The sequence below is a fragment of the Pseudophryne corroboree genome, chromosome 8 (genome assembly GCF_028390025.1).
Source record: "Pseudophryne corroboree isolate aPseCor3 chromosome 8, aPseCor3.hap2, whole genome shotgun sequence".
Classification (NCBI taxonomy): domain Eukaryota; kingdom Metazoa; phylum Chordata; class Amphibia; order Anura; family Myobatrachidae; genus Pseudophryne; species Pseudophryne corroboree.
This window is the reverse complement of record NC_086451.1, coordinates 344944987-344958871: the sequence shown is the minus strand read 5'-3', so window position 1 is coordinate 344958871 and position 13885 is coordinate 344944987. Positions and strand designations below refer to the sequence as shown.

At 45.6% G+C, this 13885-nt stretch overlaps 1 protein-coding gene across 1 annotated transcript in view; it reads right to left on the bottom strand.

The window, feature by feature from the left end:
- Positions 1-11405, bottom strand: part of GPC3 (glypican 3) — a 1559491-nt gene extending 1548086 nt beyond the window's left edge. The window contains exon 1 of the mRNA XM_063937475.1: positions 10987-11405. Within this exon, the coding sequence (XP_063793545.1) occupies positions 10987-11134 (148 nt within the window). The 5' untranslated portion in view covers positions 11135-11405. The remainder of the gene's footprint in view (positions 1-10986) is intronic.
- Positions 11406-13885: the final 2480 nt, after the last annotated feature.

Below are 13885 nucleotides of genomic sequence, written 5' to 3'. Positions count from 1 at the left end.
ATTTTCTCTAACGTCCTAGAGGATGCTGGGACTCCGTGAGGACCATGGGGATAGACGGGCTCCGCAGGAGACATGGGCACTTTAAGAAAGACTTTGACTGGGTGTGCACTGGCTCCTCCCACTATGCCCCTCCTCCAGACCTCAGTTTGATACTGTGCGCAGAGGAGCTGGGTGCATTTCAGGAGCTCTCCTGAGTTTCCTGTAAGAAAGCATTTTTGTTAGGTTTTTTTATTTTCAGGGAGCCTGCTGGCAACAGACTCCCTGCATCGAGGGACTGAGGAGAGAGAAACAGACCCACTTCTCTGAGTTTCAGGGCTCTGTTTCTTAGGCTGCTGGACACCATTAGCTCCAGAGGGAGTCATAACACAGGTCTCACCCTGGAGTTCGTCCCGGAGCCGCGCCGCCATCCTCCTCGGTATCCGTTCACATGGTCGACCATGTTATGGTCGACCACTATTGGTCGACATTGACATGGTCGACATGGACACATGGTCGACACATGAAAGGTCGACACATGAAAAGGTTGACACGAGTTTTTTAACTTTTTTCCTTTTGGGGAACTTTTCCATACTTTACGATCCACGTGGACTACGATTGGAACAGTAATCTGTGCCGAGCGAAGCGGTAGCGAAGGCACCATGCCCGAAGCATGACGAGCGAAGCGAGCCATGCGAGGGGACGCGGTGCACTAATTGGGGTTCCCAGTCACTTTACGCAAAAAACGACACCCAAAAAAGTTAAAAAAACTCATGTCGACCTTTTCATGTGTCGACCTTTCATATGTCGACCATTTTCATGTGTCGACCATGTCAATGTCGACCATTAGTAGTCGACCTAATGACTGTCGACCATAACATGGTCGACCATTCATACCGGAACCATCCTCCTCACAGAGCCGGAAGATAGCAGCCGGGTGAGTATGAGAGGAAAAGATCTTCAGAGGCGGCAGAAGACTTCATTGATCTTCACTGAGATAATGCACAGCACTGCAGCTGTGCGCCATTGCTCCCATACACCTCACAAACCGCAGTCACTGTAAGGGTGCAGGGCGCAGGGGGGGGGCACCCTGGGCAGCAATATAAACCTCTTATTTGGCAAAAGAGAGCATATATACAGCTGGACACTGTATAAATGCATGAGCCCCCGCCAATTTTATACTTTTAGCGGGACTGAAGCCCGCCGCCGAGGGGGCGGGGCTTCTTCCTCAGCACTCACCAGCGCCATGTTTTTCTCCACAGCACCGCTGAGAGGAAGCTCCCCGGACTCTCCCCTGCTTATACCACTGTAGAAGAGAGGGTTTTAAAGAAGAAGGGGGGCACATAATTCGGCGCAGATAATAATAACAGCGCTACGGGGTAAACATTATATTGCTGTGTTTTTCCTGGGTCATATTGCGCTGGGGTGTGTGCTGGCATACTCTCTCTCTGTCTCTCCAAAGGGCCTTGTGGGGGCACTGTCTTCAGAAGAGCATTCCCTGAGTGTGTGGTGTGTCGGTACGTGTGTGTCGACATGTCTGCGGTAAAAGGCTCTCCTAAGGAGGAGATGGAGCAAATGTGTGTGTGTGTGGTGTCTCCGTCGACAACGCCGACACCTGATTGGATATGTGAAATCAAGTGCTAAGATGAATTTATTACACAAAAGATTAGAGAACAGACAGGGAATCTACCCATGTCTGTCTCTATGTCACAGAGACCTTCAGAGTCTCACAACACTCACTATCCAAAATAATAGACACTAATATCGACACAGAGTCTGACTCCAGTGTCGACTACGATAATGCAAAGTACAGCCTAAACTGGCAGAAAAGTATTCAATATATGATTATTGTAATAAAATATGTTTTGCATATCACTGATGACTCATCTGTCCCTGACACGAGGGTACACATGTTTAAGGGGAAGAGGTAAGCTGAGGTAAATTTCCCTCCTCTCATGAAGAAAAAGAGCGGGAATCTCCAGACAAGAAGCTGCAGCTTCCCAAAAAGAATTCTCAGGGAGTATCCTTTCCCTAATGGGGCCAGGATACGATGGGAATCTTCCCCTAGGGTGTACAAGGCATTGACATGTTTACCCAAAAAGGTAGCGCTGACTTAACAGCTATCCTCAGGGATCCTGCAGATAGCATGCAGTAAAAGTACTTTTTGAAGTCCATTTACACACATTCTGGTACACTACTCAGACCGGCGATTGTGTCGGCATGGGTTTATAGCGCTGTAGCAGCCAGAGCCGTCTTAACAGCAGTGTAGGCCCCTGGGCACAGCAATGCACTGGGCCCCCTACCCATGCTCCAGCGGTAGGGGTGGGAGGAGCTATCAGCAGCAGCTTTGATGTCCCGCTGGCAGTAGGTGGTGTTCTATCTTCTGCTCAGCATGTAGGACCTGAAGCAGTGATTTCTGCTAATTACTCCTTTACTGCACAGATGGGGCTAAACTGTAGAAGGGGTCATTGGGCTGAATGAAGAAGCCCTGGTACATGACTTCCAGTGTAGTAGGGGGTGTTTAATACGTAGGGGAGGGGTGGCTAGTGGAGTGGGCTTAACATTTATAATTTTACGGTGGGAGGGCAGCTTGCTTGACTGCAGATATCTCAAGTTCCTGAAAATATATTTCTTAGCTTTGAATGGAATAACATACTAGAGAGTCCCACCTTTCAGAAGGTTCTGGGGACTAGGGGATCAGAGTTCAGAAGCCAGAGCAATTCACCAATGAATATATACAACTGCATATTAGGCATGTGAAGCTGGAGCAGGGACCAGCTGCTTGAAGGCTGATATCTCTGGTTCTGGGCATAGTAGAAACAAGCTGCCAGTGTCCACTAAAAGGGGAGAGTCCCAGCTTTTGGCTTATACCCTTAGAAATACTCAAAGTCAGACAGAACCCGAAATATCTGGCTGGGAACAGCAATTAACAGGCTTGGATGGGGACCACTGCTTTCAAGTCGGATATCTCTGGTTCCCCAGAGCCGATTTTCAAAAATCTGGTACCCCTGGAAAGAGGGGACTCTCAGCTATCAGCCTAGCACCCCTTATTCTCTTGGGGCCCTTGGGCAAGAGCCCATTGAGCCCATACGAAAAGACGGCCCTGGTAGCAGCGTGGACAGATACCTTATCAGTGGAGATTGAAACCCTTGATAAGGATACCATGTTATTGTCCCTAGTGTATATATATATATATATATATATATAAAAGATGTTGTCTTATATATATATATATATATATATATATAAAAGACATGCCCAAAGAGACGTTAGTTTACTGGGTTCTAGAATCAACGCTATGTCGATTTCTGCTAGACGTGTCCTGTGGAACATGCAATGGACAGGTGATGCCGACTAAAAGAGGCATATGGAGGGTTTACCTTACAAGGCTGAGGAATTGTGTGGCGAAGGGCTCTCGGACCTGGTCTCCACAGCTATAGCTGGTAATTCTGATCTTTTGCCTTATATTCCCTCACAGACTAAGAAAGCACGACATTATCAAATGCAGTCCTTTCGGTCGCAGAATAACAAGAAAGTACGAGGAGCGTCCTTTCTTACCAGAGGTAAGGGCACAGGACACAGCTAGTTCCCAGGAACGGAAGTCCTCCCCGGCCTCTACTACATCCACCGCATGACGCGGGAGCTCCGCTAAGGGAGTCCGTCCCAGGGGGAGCATGTCTTCGACTCTTCAGCCACATCTGAGTTCACTCTCAGGTGGATCCCGGGACAATAAAAATTGTTCTCAGGGTTACAAGCTGGAATTCGAAAGGTGCCTCCTCGCCGGTTTTCCTTATCGGACCTACCGGCTTCTCCCCCAGAAAGGGAGATAATATTAAATACAATTCACACATTGTATCTCCAACAGGTGGTGATCAAGGTTCCCCTCCTGCAACAAGGAAGGGGATATTAATCAACCTTGGCTGTAGTCCCGAAACCGTACGGTTCGGTCAGACCTATTTTAAAATTAAAAACTCTGAACCTATACTGGAAAAGGTTCAAATTTAAAGTGGAATCGCTCAGAGCGATCATGGCCAGCCTGGGAAGGGGGGATTTGATGGTGTATCTAGACATAAAGGCTGCATACCTTCATGTTCCCATTTATCCACCCCATCAGGCATACTTGAGAATTGCGGTACAGTATTGTCATTACCAATTTCAGGGTAATTGGCGGAAATGATGGTGCTCCTACGCAAGCAAGGGGTCACAGTTATCTCATACTTGGACGATCTCCTATAAGGGCGAGATCAAAAGAGCAGTAGTTGAACAGCGTGTCACTTTCGCTGAAGGTGTCACAGCAACACGGCTGGATTCTCAATATCCTGAAGTCACAGTTGGTTCCTATGACTAGTCTGCCCTTCTTGGGTATGATTCTGGATACGGACCAGAAATGGGTTTACCTTCGGATAGAGAAGGCCCAGGAACTCATGACTCTGGTCAGGAACTTATTGAAACCAAGACAGGTGTCAGTGCATCACTGCACCCGAGTCCGGGGAAAAACATTCCCTTCGTCAGGTTCCATGCGAGGACTCTCAAATGGGACCTACTGGACAAGTGGTCCGGGTCACATCTACAGATTCATCAGTTGATCACCCTCTCCCCCAGGGCCAGGGTATCTCTCCTGTGGTGGCTGCAGGGTGCTCACCTTCTATAGGGCCGCAGGTTCGGCATTCAGGACTGGTTCCTGGTGACCATGGACGCGAGCCTCCGAGGTTGGGGAGCAGTCACACAGGGAAGAAATTTCCAAGGACTTTGGTGGAGACTTGTCTTCACATCAACATCCTGGAACTAAGGGCCATATACAACGCCCTACGTCAATCGGAGATCTTACTTCGCAATCGACCAGTTCTGATCCAGTCAGACAACATCACTGCAGTAGCTCATGTAAACCGCCAAGGCGGCACAAGGAGCAGAGTGGCAATGGCGGAAGCCACCAGAATTCTTCGCTGGGTGGAGAATCATGTAAGCGCTCTGTCAGCAGTGTTCATTCCGGGAGTGGACAACTGGGAAGCAGACTTCCTCAGCAGACACGGTCTGCATCCGGGAGAGTGGGGACTTCATCAGGAAGTCTTCGCGCAGATTGCAATTCGGTGGGGACTACCCCAAATAGACATGATGGCATCCCGTCTCAACAAAAAGCTACAAAGGTATTGCGCCAGTTCGAGAGACCCTCAGGCGGTAGCTGTGGACGCCCTAGTGACACCGTGGGTGTTCCAGTCGGTATATGTGTTTCCTCCTCTTTCTCTCATACCCAAGGTGTTGAGGATAATAAGAAAAAGAGGAGCGAGAACAATTCTCATTGTTCCAGATTGGCCACGAAGGACCTGGTATCCGGATCTGCAAGAAATGCTCACAGAAGATCCGTGGCCTCTTCCTCTAAGGCAGGACCTGTTACAACAAGGTCCCTGTCTGTTCCAAGACTTACCGCGGCTGCGTTTGACGGCATGGCGGTTGAACGCCGGATCCTAGCGGAAAAAGGTATTCCGGATGAGGTCATTCCTACGCTAATAAAGGCTAGGAAGGACATGACATCTAAACATTATCACCGAATATGGAGAAAATATGTTTCTTGGTGGGAGGCCAGGAATGCTCCTACAGAAGAATTCCACCTGGGCCGTTTTCTTCACTTCCTACAAACTGGAGTGAATTTGGGCCTAAAATTAGGCTCCATTAAAGTTCAGATTTCGGCCTTATCCATTTTCTTTCAAAAGGAATTGGCCTCATTACCTGAAGTACAGACTTTTGTGAAGGGAGTACTGCATATTCAGCCTCCTTTTGTACTTCCGGTGGCGCCTTGGGACCTTAACGTGGTGTTAAGTTTCCTGAAGTCACATTGGTTTGAAACACTTAAGACAGTGGAGTTAAAATATCTCACCTGGAAGGTGGTCATGTTGTTAGCCTTGGCTTCGGCTAGGCGAGTTCGGAATTGGCGGCTTTATCACATAAAAGCCCCTATCTGGTTTTCCATATGGATAGAGCGGAATTGCGGACCCGTCCTCAATTTCTGCCTAAGGTGGTCTCATCCTTTCATATGAACCAACCTATTGTCGTGCCTGTGGCTACGCGTGACTTGGAGGATTCCGAGTCCCTTGATGTGGTCAGGGCTTTGAAACTTTACGTGGCCAGAACGGCTAGGATCAGAAAAACAGAAGCACTGTTTGTCCTGTATGCAGCCAACAAGGTTGGCGGCCCTGCTTTAAAGCAGACTATTGCTCGCTGGATCTGTAACACGATTCAGCAGGCGCATTCTACGGCAGGATTGCCGTTACCAAAATCGGTTAAGGCCCATTCCACTAGGAAGGTGGGCTCTTCTTGGGCGGCTGCCCGATGGGTCTCGGCACTACAGCTGTGCCGAGCTGCTACTTGGTCGGGGTCAAACACCTTTGCAAAGTTCTATAAGTTTGATACCCTGGCTGAGGAGGACCTCCTGTTTGCTCAGTCGGTGCTGCAGTGTCATCCGCACTCTCCCGCCCGTTTGGGAGCTTTGGTATAATCCCCATGGTCCTTACGGAGTCCCAGCATCCTCTAGGACATTAGAGAAAATAAGATTTTAACCCTACCGGTAAATCTTTTACTCGTAGTCCGTAGAGGATGCTGGGCGCCCATCCCAAGTGCGGACTACTTCTGCAAGACTTGTATATAGTTATTGCTTACATAAGGGTTATGTTATAGTTTCATCGGTCTTGGACTGATGCTATGTTGTTTTTCATACTGTTAACTGGGTAGTTTATCACAAGTTATACGGTGTGATTGGTGTGGCTGGTATGAATCTCGCCCTTGGATTACAAAAATCCTTTCCTCGTACTGTCCGTCTCCTCTGGGCACAGTTTCTCTAACTGAGGTCTGGAGGAGGGGCATAGAGGGAGGAGCCAGTGCACACCCAGAGTCAAAGTCTTTCTTAAAGTGCCCATGTCTCCTGCGGAGCCCGTCTATCCCCATGGTCCTTACGGAGTCCCAGCATCCTCTACGGACTACGAGAAAAAGATTTACCGGTAGGTTTAAAATCTTATTATTATTATCATCCTTTATTTATATGGCGCCACAAGGGTTCCGCAGCGCCCAATTACAGAGTACATATGCACATTATCAAAACAAGAAAACAGTGACTTACAGTTGAAGACAATATAGGACAAGTACAGGTTAATTATTAAGCATAACTACACCAGTAGACGATATAGAGATAAGTTTCAAGGTGGCCAAAAAACTGCGCGATTTGGGCATTTGAGGATTATTAAAGTAATAAAAGTATAAGCACATGAGGGAAGAGGGCCCTACTCGTGAGAGCTTACATTCTAAAGGGGAAGGGCAGACAGACAGGGGTGACACAGATGGGGTAGACCGAGCATGGGACAGAGGGTTAGGATGAGATTTGGCTGGGTTTGGTAAAGAAGTTGGTCTTAAGAGCCCGTTTGAAGTTCTGTAGGGAGGTGGAGAGTCTGAGGGGGAGAGGTAAAGAATTCCAGAGAAAGGGAGCAGCATGTAAAAAATCTTAGGAGTGGGAGGAAGTAATCAGAAGACAGGAGAGTCCGTGTGCATTAGCAGAGCGAAGAGGACTGGGGTGGGAGAGTAAAGGGAGATAAGGTCAGAGATGTAAATGGGAGAGGAGTAGGTGAGGGCTTTGTAAGTGAGTGTGAGAAGTTTGAATTGGATTCTGAAAGGGAAGGGAAGGGAAGGGAAGCCAGTGAAGGGCTTGTAGGAGAGGGGAGGTAGATGTAGTGTGTTTGGTGAGGAAGATGAGCCGGGCTGCAGCATGAGGTTTTTAACCTTTAATATTACTTTTAAATAAATATTAACTTAGAAAGTCTGCAGAATAAGATATGGTACTTAGGGGGGAATTCACTTATCCGCAATAACCCGTTTTCACAGTATAAACTGAGATTTACCAGCGATAATTCGCCATAAAATGTACTCTGAATTTTACGCCACCACCTCTGAGCAAGTGATAAACTTGGGAAAAATAACTATTTTAAGATAAAATGTTGGGATTTGGTTCAGAATCCCTGGGATAACTCCTGAATAACTAATTAGGCACTTAGAAGTTTTTAATTATTTTTGATTGGCCTATAATGATGTCATTTCTTGGGTCAAAAATGCAAAGTGAAGGAAATAGGGGTACAAGGTATTGGGGTGCATTATGAGTTGGACAAGTGCTTTTAGGCTTACAGGTGGGAGTAATCTTTTTTTTTTAAGTGGTTTAAAATGACCCACATATATACTTATACCCATTTTGGTGTACCCCCAACTGTAAGCACATTTTTTGCTTAAAAACACATGCTTTAATAATAATAATAATAATAATAATAATAATTTCTCCAATGTTTTACTGTTTTTTTTTTTTACTGCATATAACAGCCATTTGACACAATTTAAATACCCCAACCCGTTTTATTTTGACCACTAATAGACTTTTATACTGTTTTCCTATGTTAGTTTGGCTTTTTTGGGGGTACAGGAAGATTTCCCCATTTCCTTCTACGCTTTTCTCTGGTTTTGATGGCAAGAATTATTGCAAGCATCCCGTTTTTACAAATTTGCAATAGGATAAGTAGAATCGAAGGTGCGCACAAACCCGTGATAAGCTGCTTCTCACAGTAATTTTTTGCCGATGTCCGCATAAATTCTGATTGTGGTAAATCACCACATTATTGCGGCTAATTGAAATCCTTTCTCAGAATTACATCTAACAAGCAGAAAAAAAGGAGACATTTTATTATACCGTTGGTAAGTACTGCAAACAGAATTGTACCAGAGACAAACCATTAAAGCCTGAGACTGTCACTGGAAATAGGGAACAGTTGGCAATGTAGTGATATGAAGATTTGTCGTTTCATTGTTTGCAGTAACTGGTGCCAGTTTTAGATATCTGATGCATTCTATTACGAAAACACAATACAAACAAAACATGGACAGCGCTAATGACAATAGAACATAAGCATAAAAGCCTGGTATTATTACTAGAAGCTAATAATGCATAATGAGATATGGAACAAAATATTTAAAATGCTTCCCAACTGCCCAACAGTATCTATGTGATGCCAGGATGTACTATATCCTGCCAGGACTTAAATAATACAATCAGCTGGAATTGTACTACGCAGCCCTTTCTGTTGCGCTGCCACAGGAACTAACCTCCAGGTCTAGCACTATGTCCAGGTATCATTCTGTGTGGTACTTGGGCATCCAGTTCTAAAAACACAGCACACTATATGATAGCAACCATTCATATTCAGTTGCCATAGAAACGCCTTGGCATCATAATGATGTCACTGGGATACCCTTCTTGAGGGGTGGCAGATCCATTAGGCCAGTAGCAGATCCAAAGCTAGTTGCAAACCATGGGGTGTATTTACTAAGCCTTGGCTGGAGATAAAGTGGACGGAGGTAAAGTGCCGGCCAACCAGCTCCTAACTGTCATTTTTCAAACACAGCCTGTTACATGGCAGTCCGAAGCTGATTGGCTGGGCCTTTATCTCTGTCCACTTTATCTCCATCCAAGGCTTAGTAAATAGACTCCCATATTATAGGTGCACTTGCCGCCCCCCCCCCCCCCCCCTCATATATAAAGAAAAAAAAAATCTAGAAAACATCTGAAACAATGAAAAACTGCTGCAAAACAACTCAGCCGTTCCAATCAAGAATGCATCAATTTCTGTGTGTCAAATTGTACACTGGTGTCACACACTCATACACAGCGGATATTTATTGGTATGGAAAATGTAAGGGAATGGAATTTGATAGTATTACAATTGAAGCAGTAGGATAAGTAGCGGTATAGCACCATATATACAGCCCTGTTCTGACCACAGATCATGAGGTAATGCATAAAGGTCATACAACATTTACAAACCCACAAAAATACTGCATCCCCTGAATATTTCTATTCTCACCTCAGTCCTTTTCCCGGGATTTCATACCAAACCCCTTTTCCCATGTAGCTGTGGCTCATCATCCAGGGAAAACAATTGTTTTCAAACTAAAACAAGCAAGCAGTGTTGTTCTTGGGCTCTATACTTATGTCAGACCATATTTGATAATGCTGTACCTAGTGGATTCAATTGTGCCGCATATTTGCACAAAGTTCGCTAAATTATCTGTGACTACCAATCATGAAAAAACATATTTTTCCCTGCTTTGCATTAGGTGACGCTTATGAAATAGTTCCAAATTGCTAACAAAAAAAACAAAACTTGTCCTCCACAAGAAATAAACACAACAATACACCATTTCTTTGGGCAGAGTAACAAAGTTGAAAGTGGTATTCCTGTTTAATTAAATTCCTACAGTATATCCCAAAACTAAAATTTGGTCAGGTCATGAAGGGCCATAAAAGCTCCCATAATTACAGTGTTCACAGATAATCATCATAGATTACACGATCCATACACAATATACTGTACATTGTACTAGTGTTCTAATGGGAGCACATGTGGCTTTCATGTATGTTCAGCAGCAAACAAATGTAATGTTCAGACCATGACACAGAGCATTGCACAGTACTAGATACCACTAAACAGCATCTCTCTTCTCTCCTCTCTCTCTGGAATTAGTACCGATTTAAAAATAATAAATTGAATACATTTTTGTAGTATTAAAAATTGTGAACCCCCCCCCCCCCACCTTCTTAATTAAACAGATCTATCAGTTCCGTGAAATGTCAGTTTCTGCTACTAGTTGCTCTTTATGAGGCTTTTGCTCATGGTAAGCGAACTCTGTCATTAAAATAGAATATATTAAAATATAATTTGATTGCATCTCTCAGTTGTATCTTAAACATGTTGTTTTATCGAGGGGTGTGTGAGTGGGGATACCACATACAAAGTGACTCTACAGGAACTTCAGCAAATGAGTTTCACAATCTGAGGCTCTCCAGGAACTAACTACAAGCCCCAGCATGCCTTGGCAAACTCTCTGGTATTTCAGTAGCAGAGTCACAGGTCTCTCTAGCATGGTTTAATAAATCACAATATAAAGCAAGGCAGTGAAAAGTAAAGTGGGAAAGGTGTAAGAACTTACCTGACACAGGTGATTCCGGGACCCATCTCACTCCAGGCTGCAGAGTAAGGAAACTAGCCCGGACCTCTTTACAGCTCAGCTGTCCTTTAGATGCTGCCACAGCCACCCATGCCATAAGCACAGCCATACAGAGCACCCAGCCTGCCATGTGTCCGGCCTCAGTCTGCACCACGCTGCACACTTAGATGCTGCTTACACTACAGGGCAATGCATGCCAGAGCACCTGGCTGGCAGAACAGGTGCAGGAGGCTGCCCAGTTCCCAGGCAGTAGCAGCAGGGATAGGGGTCTTGTTAGCATGGGACACTAGTATGCAGCGTGAGGAGGAGAGGAAGGATATATTCCCAGCTACTCTCCTGCTGCCCTAGGTACAATGAGCTTCGGCTGTGGGATGCTCTTCTATTGGGTCATACCGGAGCTCGCCTGTGTAATATACAGTACATGTGCCATCTACTGGCAGATGTGGTGTACTGCAATATATCAACATGCTCTCTCCTACCTCGTTGAAAACTTTTTAGCATCGTTACATTTTTCATCTCTACACAGGTGAGGACAACGTGATTCCACTAATGGAGAATCACATTCTTAAAGGTAATGTACGTTTATTAGGAAAGTCTGCAGTACAGGTGCATTGCGTTTTTGTTAAGAAGGGTAATAATAACTAACTAGGTCATCATTTCCTTGTCTTCCAGCAGATCATTATACTCTACTCTTCATGTGTTCAGGTTTTTCCAGAAAACCCCACAATAAAAAGCACACTGTCCTGTTCTTACAGTGCACCTTTTGTATTTCATTCCGGCTACCAAGTAGGTTGTGTATGGTCTGTCAAATACCTGTTTGTTTTTTCCTTCTTTATATATCATCATTTTATGTTTTTGATAGTATTACATTACATTACATTAGTATACTTACAAAATAATTCTACATAATTCTGCACTGGGTTACTTACTTTTCTATATTTAAGGGGACATTTACTAAGCAGTGATAAGAGCGGAGAAGTGAGTAAGTGGAGAAGTTGCCCCATCAACCAATCAGCAGCTCTGTATAATTTTATAGTATGCAAATTATAGATGTTACTTCAGTTCTGATTGGTTGCCATGGGCACTTCTCCACTGGCTCACTTCTCCACTCTTATCACTGCTTAGTAAATGTCCCCCAAAATCAGCTAAGCAATTTTATTGTGAGAGCAACCACTCTGCAATGACAACACGGAATTTGATGGTTCAGGTGTCACCCGATAGGCTGTGTGGTGTAGATGTTCTATAAGGTCGCAGAATTTTGATAAGTGATCAGATTGTTGAGGAGTAACGCATCCAAGTCATGCTTTTTTTCCCATAGAAAAAGCATAGGGTGGGGGTCGTGCACGTATTCACTTTGGGCTGTAAATTGCAGCGAAGCCCATGCCAATCTAGTTTTGCCCTAACTTCAGTTGATATAATAAACTCTGTCTAACACTTTCAGTACACAGTAAACTTTCGGGATACAGTAACTTTAGATCAACACATTTTAGAACAGACAATCATTTTATTTTATTTTTTGCTCAGCGGTGCAAGTTGGTGGGTACGCGCACCGTGAGTACGCCGCACCCACTGCCGCCAGGCCGCTGCTCCCTCCCTCCGCTGCTGCTCACCGCGCTGCCGCTGTGAGGGGAGGAGAGCGCAGCGAGCGCCTCTCCTGCCCCTCAGTGTCTACCTTCAATTCAGCGCCGGCCCGTGAGCCAATCAGGGCTCGCGGACCGGCAGCCAAGGCTCCTAATTGTCTGCCGGACTGCGAGCTCTGATTGGCTCACGGCTCGGCGCCTAATTGAAGGTAGACACCCACACCGCCGCCGGAGACTGAGGGGCAGGAGAGACGCACGCTGCGCTCTCCTTCCCTCACACACAGGACAGCAGCTGCGCGGTAAGCAGCAGGGGAAGGGGGGGGAGGGCACTGTGAGGACATGTGTAATCTGGCACTGGGGGCATTTCTGTATCTGGCACTGGGGGGCATATCTGGCACTGGGGGCATATATGTATCTGGCACTGGGGGCATATCTGGCACTGCAAGGACATGTGTATCTGGCACTGTGGGGGCATTTCTGTATCTGGCACTGGGGGGCAATGTATATCTGACACAGTGGGGGCATTTGTGTATCTGGCACTGTGGGGCAATGTGTATTTGGCACTGTGAGGCAATGTATATCTGGCACTCTGGGGGCATTTGTGTTTCTGGCACTGTGGGGCAATGTGTATCTGGCACTGTGAGGCAATGTATATCTGGCATTCTGGGGGCATTTGTGTATCTGGCACTGTGGGGCAATGTGTATCTGGCACTGTGGGGCAATGTGTATCTGGCACTGTGGGGCAATGTATATCTGGCACTGTGGGGCAACGTGTATCTGGCACTATACGGGTCATATGTGTATCTGTCCCCCCCCATATGTGCATCACGCTCCCATTTACATTGGCCACACCCCATTTGGCATTTGGTCACACCCATTTTTGGGTGCGTGCGCACACAGTCCCTATAAGACATTTTTTCTACTTGCACCATTGTTTTTGCTTGATTCCGAGCAACACCGTAGTAAAACTTATTTCTCTGCTAAATATTTGGTTACTTGTTAAAAGCAGACATATGATTAAAATTTTGCTTTTTTGTGTTTATTTGTGACATCCCTGTCAAATACACTCAACCAGACAGACATGTGAACCTGTTACAGTTCCATACAGCGGTATCATTGTATCTGCAGCCCCTTTAAGCCAGTAAGTAGTTAGCCATCTTGCTTGGCAGTAATGACTATTCATCATATCTGCCAACATGACCCTCTCTAGGAGGGACACAAAGCTCTGTTTCTGGACTGTTCTCCTAATTTGTGATTGCCAGCACCTGTTTTAAACAGGTTAATGGATAAGAAAGGTGTTT